The sequence below is a fragment of the Salminus brasiliensis genome, chromosome 4, assembly GCF_030463535.1.
Source record: "Salminus brasiliensis chromosome 4, fSalBra1.hap2, whole genome shotgun sequence".
NCBI classification, from domain to species: domain Eukaryota; kingdom Metazoa; phylum Chordata; class Actinopteri; order Characiformes; family Bryconidae; genus Salminus; species Salminus brasiliensis.
This window is the reverse complement of record NC_132881.1, coordinates 45,548,461-45,555,772: the sequence shown is the minus strand read 5'-3', so window position 1 is coordinate 45,555,772 and position 7,312 is coordinate 45,548,461. Positions and strand designations below refer to the sequence as shown.

The 7,312-nt window shown below is 37.5% G+C and overlaps 1 protein-coding gene across 2 annotated transcripts; it reads left to right on the top strand.

Annotated features, from left to right (window-relative positions):
* Window positions 1-48: 48 nt before the first annotated feature.
* Window positions 49-5,625, top strand: scpp1 (secretory calcium-binding phosphoprotein 1). 2 transcript variants are annotated; one of them, XM_072677147.1, is made up of 9 exons: window positions 49-113; window positions 1,526-1,580; window positions 3,430-3,468; window positions 3,580-3,630; window positions 3,773-3,802; window positions 3,903-3,938; window positions 4,033-4,071; window positions 4,161-4,226; window positions 5,194-5,625. In XM_072677147.1, the coding sequence occupies exons 2-9, from the start codon at window positions 1,527-1,529 to the stop codon at window positions 5,623-5,625; spliced, it is 747 nt and encodes a 248-aa protein (XP_072533248.1). In that variant the 5' UTR covers window positions 49-113; window position 1,526. The 2 variants fall into 2 exon arrangements, with proteins under 2 accessions (XP_072533248.1, XP_072533247.1); XM_072677146.1 differs by lacking the exon at window positions 49-113 and having other exon boundaries at window positions 1,518-1,580.
* The last annotated feature ends 1,687 nt before the right edge of the window (window positions 5,626-7,312 follow it).

The following is a 7,312-nucleotide window of genomic DNA, read 5'->3' as shown; positions in this document are numbered from 1 at the left end:
CACAGAGCAGCATTTAATCCACACTTTCTTTGCAGCGACACCACAACCCACACTGCAACCGTCTGCCTGACTGCTACTGGGATTTACTACTGACACACTGCAAGAAGGACAAGGTAAGAGACTCGGATTAGCATCTTTTTACTACATTATTACAACAGTGAGCTTTTACGTTAGCTTTTACTACACTGCAAACTTTCTTTACTTTAATTACAAATCATTTCTGCCAAAAGTAAGTCTATAAAATATATAATAATAATATATAATAATATATATATAATAATTATATTGTATATAATAATAATAATAATATAAACTCAATGCACAAATAAGCTACATCAATGCAGTTTTATATTTCAGGTCACAGGTTTTTTACTTTTTCAAGGTTTTCAAGTTTTTTTGTGTGTTTTTTTTTACATCTTGTTATAATAGTATATCACTAGAAATACACACTTATAATATATAAGCATAATAATATATATATTATTATATGTTTTCCCTGAAAGTTCTATATTTTTTACTGAATCTATCTCTCTCTCTCTCTCTCTCTCTATATATATATATATATATATATATATATATATATATATATATATTTATATATATAGACAAGCATGTGTATATATATATGCATAATAATATATATATATATATATATATATATATATATATATATATATATATTTATATTTATATATATAGACAAGCATGTGTATATATATATGCATAATAATATATATATTATTACATTGTTATTATTACTAAAAGTCTCTCTCTCTCTCTCTCTCTCTATATATATATATATATATATATATATATATATATATTATATAGACAAGCATGTATGTATATATATATATATATATATATATAATTTTTACTGAAAATGTGTACATTCTCTCTATCTATCTATCTATCTATCTATCTGTCTGTCTGTCTGTCTGTCTGTCTGTCTGTGTATATAGACAGTCGTTACATTTTATAAACACACATTCGCATGTAAAAAGATTTGCTTTCAAGTCATTTAGGAGAATTTCTATTGGTCTATTCACTATAAAATATTAACACAATATGAAGAATCTAAAAAGTGACAATATTTTTTTTTATTTATCATATATATATGCAACTACCTGAACTGCTGGTGAGCGCTAACTGCATCCCAATACCTCGTACCTGTAATGAGCAATGACAAAGTTCAATCTATCTGTTTTGGAGAGACCAGGTTTTTGAGTGACAGCGATGTGATGTTTGTACACACACCTCAGTGCATTATTGCACTCACTGCACAATATCCAGCCCTGCTGCTTGTGTGTAATGTAAGGTCTATTGCTTGTGCTTGTTTTCCTAATTGCAACATAAAACACCACACTGTGCAACAGCGGACCGCAGCTGCTCCAGTAGTTCATTACACTTCAGTGGAGGATTCACTGAAGACTGGTTTACATGGTTTACATGGTTTTCAGCGTAAGCTTTGGATCATTGTTAAAAGCTTGAATCGGCCTCAGTGTGCTTCCTCTGTGTGTTGCAGAATGAAGCTCGCTGTTGTAATCCTCTGCCTGCTGGGAGCAGCCGCTGCTAACCCTGTAAGTTCTAAACCTTCTTATTATTACAAAAGAAAACACATTAAAAACAAGGTTACTAATGGTTTCTTAGTTCTATTTAGTTCTATTTAGGTTCTATTTAGGTTCTATTTAGAGTAATGTCAGCTCAAAAGAACCATCTGGATGCTTACATGTTGCAAGTTCTTCATATTGATGGAAATGTAGACAGTTCTATATAGAAACTATAGGTTCTACATAGCATCAAAAAGGGTTCCACTATTGTTACAAGTCGAAGAACCCATTTTTTAGTACTATGTAGAACAACATCAACGCAAAGAAACATCTATATTCTATATAGTTATAGTTCTATATAGTTGTAGGTTCTATATAGCACCAATAAGGGTTCCACTATCATTATTAAGTTAAAGTTCATTAAAAACATGTTTTCAGAACAAAGCCCACTCAAAAAAATGTGATGCTTAAAACATTATTTGCATAGTTACACCATTCTTCACATTGGTGAAGAAATATTTGGCCTAGTGGAAGTTTTTAGTAGTTTAAGGATGGTTTCAAATAGAACCTTTAAAAAATTAGCACAAACTTTCAAAGAACCAATTTTCTTTAGAAGCCAATTTCTTTTTTTTGGAAATACAATATTTTAACTCCATCGAACCCCCACCCTGATGAAATGTCACTCTTATTAATTTAGCTTTTTTATTTTAATTTTAAATAGTAAATGTAATTAAGATTAAATTAAGATTCAAAAATGAAGATGTGAGAAATGGTTCATTAAAGCAAAGCCATAGAACAATCACTTTTGGATCCATAAAGAACCAAATATGAACTTAACCGCTGGTGGGCCAAATGTCTATTACCAGAGAACAGCCCCACCAGTTTGTACAGAAGTCCGTAGTCTGTAGTTACTGAGTAATACACCTTAGTGTGTAATAAACCTTGGAGTGTTAAAGGGTTAAAGGTGCTTTAAGATGAGCACACCTGACCTTATATTAAGGCATAAAGAAACTCCTCCTAATGTAAATGTTGGTGAGGAAACCGATTACTTAGTACTGAATTATTATTATTAAGCTTTGACATTTTTCAAGGTTCTTTAGGGAACCAAAACCAAGACACTGCTCCTGTGGAAGTTCTGGATAGGAATTAAACCTGAATTTGAGGAAAGAACACATTTTCTACTTGACAGGCTTGGTCATGCTGCTTGACTACCGTGGTCATGCTGGTCTTGCTGGTTGACCGACATGGTCATGCTGCTTGGTCTTGCTGGTTGATCAGCTTGGTCATGCTGCTTGACTACCGTGGTCAGGCTGGTCTTGCTGGTTGACTACCGTGGTCAGGCTGGTCTTGCTGGTTGACCCACATGGTCATGCTGCTTGACTACCGTGGTCATGCTGGTCATGCTGCTTGACTACCGTGGTCATGCTGGTCTTGCTGGTTGATCAGCTTGGTCATGCTGCTTGACTACCGTGGTCATGCTGGTCATGCTGCTTGACTACCGTAGTCATGCTGGTCTTGCTGGTTGACCGACATGGTTGTGCTGCTTGACTACTGTGGTCATGCTGGTTTTGCTGGTTGACCCACATGGTCATGCTGCTTGACTACCGTGGTCATGCTGGTTTTGCTGGTTGACCGACATGGTTGTGCTGCTTGACTACTGTGGTCATGCTGGTTTTGCTGGTTGACCGAAATGGTTGTGCTGCTTGACTACCGTGGTCATGCTGGTCTTGCTAGTTGATCAGCTTGGTCATGCTGGTTGACTACCGTGGTCATGCTGATCTTGATGATTGACCGACATGGTCATGCTACTTCATTACCGTGGAATTCGAGGAAACCTGAACTCGAGGATATTAACATATTTTCTACTTGTTTTGGGCAGATCCTGACCGTGGAGATGACTGACCATGCCTCCAACTCTGTTAGTAACTGCATTGTCAAATATCTCAATTGATTTTTTTAAAGCTATTATAAAATGTTTAATTCATGAAATACATTTTCTCTGATATTAACTTTTGCTTTGCTGTCATAGACCTCATCTGTGTCTGAATCCTCTGAAGAAAGCAATACATCAGAACACGATGTAAGTTAATGAGTGATGGTATTAGATCAGGAAAGGCTGACATTTACACATATGCAGTACATTTGCACAGACACAGGAATGAATTGCTATTGAAAGACTATGGTATAACTACATCTCCACATCTCATCCTTCTCTTCTCCAGAGCTCGCCAGAAGATACTTCTGAGAACAATGTGAGTGCAATTACTGAAGTTTTATAACAGCAGGAACTTGTATTCATGACTGTATGAGGACAGTTGCTTTCAACTGACATTTTCTGTTGTTTCTTGGCAGTCTTCAGAATCACTGGAGTCTAGATCAGATGACCGGGTAAGACAAACACACACAATAAACAGCATCTAGAAGCCAGAAGTGCAATAAAATCAGTTTCTAAACCTGTTGTTGTTTCTTCACTCTTCAACAGACCTCAGACTTGAGCCATAGCCACTCACTTGAAGAACGGGTAAGATCTCTGAACCCTATTGCTGTAGAAACTCTTCTTTAAGGATGGTACAAAGTCACTGGTTCTCATCAGATTCTTTGTTGACTCAGTTTGGCACAGGTGAGCCTGGAATGACCACAGACAACAGCCAAGGAAGCCTGGAGAACATGCGCAAGGTAGGCATTGACAATCATGTGTGTCCAGTTACTTTTTACACAAAATGTGTGATGTTTAACATAGACGACATGTTCGTTTTGGGCCTAAGTTTACAATTGGGCCTAAAACAATTGCCAATAGAATAGGACTCTCTGTTGCAGATCGACATAAACCTATTAGCACCATGGCTAATGCCAGATGTAGGCTAGAGGGATATGGTCATGCTGGTCTTGCTGGTGGAGCAGCATGGTCATTGCTGCTTGACTACCGTGGTCATGCTGGTCTTACTGGTTGATCAGCATGGTCATGCTGCTTGACTACCATGGTCATGCTGGTTTTGCTGGTTAACAGCCTTGGTCATGCTGCTTGACTACTGTGGTCATGCTCGTCTTACTGGTTAATCACGTTGCTTGACTACCATGGTCATGCTGGTCCTGCTAGTTGACTGTCTTGATCATGCTGCTTGACTACCATGGTCATGCTAGTCTTACTGGTTGATCAGCATGGTCATGCTGCTTGGCTACCATGGTCATTCTGGTCTTGCTGGTTGACAGGCTTGATCATGCTGGTTGACTACTGTGGTCATGCTGGTCTTGCTGGCTGACCGACATGGTCATGCTGCTTGACTACCATGGTTATGCTGGTCTTACTGGTTGACTGGCATGGTAATGCTGGTCAATGAGCGTGGTCATGTTAATCATTCTGGTTGAACAGCATAATCATACTGGCCAGGCTGGTCAATTAATGGCAAAGGCTAATCATGTTGGTCAACCAGATTGGTCATAGGTGTAGACCAGCTAAACCATCAAACTCATACAAAACTCAAACAAAAACCCTACCATATGCTGGTCAAGAGCTAAGCTGGTCAACTTAACCACCAACATAACTGGTCCAGCTTCACCATCTTAACCAGTTTGAGCTGGCCAGGCTGTTTCGTAGAAGGCATATCAGAGAAAGAGAGAGCGCTAACAGTCTATCTCCTTACAGAACTGGGTTCATCTCATCAACGTCAAACTGGTCAGCAATGAGGACACTGTGGAATCGACCGATCAGCCAGATGAGGAAGACAAAGACACAACAGAGGACCTGCACTCCGAGAGCAGCGAGTCCACAGAGAAAACCACCCACAGCAGCAGCAGCACTGAGTCGGAAAACAGCAGAGCAGTGGTGGACAGCAGTGAGAACAGTGACAGTCGAAGCAGCAACAGCAGCAGCAGCAGCAACGAGAGCCGAGAGTCCAGCCACAGCACAGAGAGCACAGAGAGCAAATCCAAAGAGTGCCCACCTGGAGCCGACAGCGACGAGTGCGACAGTGATGAGTATGATTTCCATGATGTCGGAGATGATGGAGCCACTGACCCCTTCAACGGCTTCCATACACATGATAACGCTGGCCATGAGGTTGCCTTTAAGAGATGACCAAATCAAGCAATTTAGCAACTCTGTCTTGCTCTGAAATATGCAATTTGGAAATCCCTGGAGAGATTTAACAGGATAACTAGATGAATACGAGGGGAGGTGTGAAAGTGTCGGTACTTCAGTAAAATGATGACTAAAGTAGAAATATAAGTAGACAACCTTTCCAAAGAAATTAAGCATCTATAAACACAGGAACCAAAGTTTTTAGACTCTATCGTTCCCTTTTTTGAGTCCTTTTGGTCTAAATTACATTGACAAACCTCCACATTTAGAGGCAACCCATCACCAAGCAGTCCAGCAGCTGAACCAACGTTACAGAATGACATTAAGCTTCAGCCATAACATTATACTACCCCTCATATCACTAAAATAGCTCTGACCCATCCAGGCATGGACTCCACAAAACCTCTGAGGGTGTCCTGTGGTATCTTGCACCAGCACGTTAGCAGCAGATCCTTTAAGGCCTGTAAGTTGCGAGGTGGGCCTTCCATGAGCATCCTTAACTTTCTTTGGAGCACTTTTGGAAGGTACTGACCACTGCATACCAGGAACACCCCACAAGACCTGCCTGACGTCTAGCTGTCCCAGTTTGGTTCTTGTTAAAGTGGCTCAGATTCTTAAGCTTGACCGATTTTCCTGCTTCAAGAACTGACAGTTCACCTGCTGCCTAATATGTAGACCCCACCCCTTCACATGTTCCATTGGAAATAGATAATCAATGTTATTCAATTCAGCTGTCAGTGGTTTAATATTATGGCTGATTGGTGTTGGTTGTAATGGCGACATAAAAATGAAAATTCAAAACTGCCCAAATTTGCTTGTTAGTTTCTATATATGGACAATTTGGCACAAATACTTTATTGTGGTTGATATGTGCATAATTTAAATTACATTTTTATTTTAATTTAATAAGCTGTTTAATTGAATAAAAGTAAAATTCAGTTTATTTACCCTTAAATTTGGCCCTTTAAAAGATGAAATTCAAAACTGCCCAAATTTGCTTGTTAGTTTCCATATATGGACAATTTGGCACAAATGGTATATTGTGGTTGGTATGTGTATAAATTAAATTAAATTCGGTTTATTTACAATTTAGGCCCATTAAAAGATGGTATATATATATATATATATATATATATATATATATATATATATATATACATATATATATATATATTATATACACATAACAGCGACTAACATGTATCTTCTCACTGTCACTGACACTGTCATTCCTCTAAAATGTCAACTGTCAATGTAATTTTGTCATTTGGAGAATTTCTATTGGTGCAGGACAGAATATATATATATATATATATATATATATATATATATATATATATATATATATATATATATATAGTCTTCCGTTACATGTTTTGTCCTTAAAATGCATGAATGTAGTTTTGAAAGGACACATATTTGCAAAAGTATCTGCAATCCTGTACTGTTTATTTTTTGTATCCTTAAGTGTCGAGTAGTTGTAAATGAATAAAATGTGTTACATAAACACAATTCCTGCCAAAACAAGGGTAAAACAGAAGAAAGCAGCTGTGTTTATGTAAAATACTACTTTTTATTTATTGACATTTTACACTTGACAGTTACTTATTATTTGTTTCAGTCTAACTGTAATAGATTACACTTATTTATTGTATTTTAGTTGATATATGTAATATGTTATATG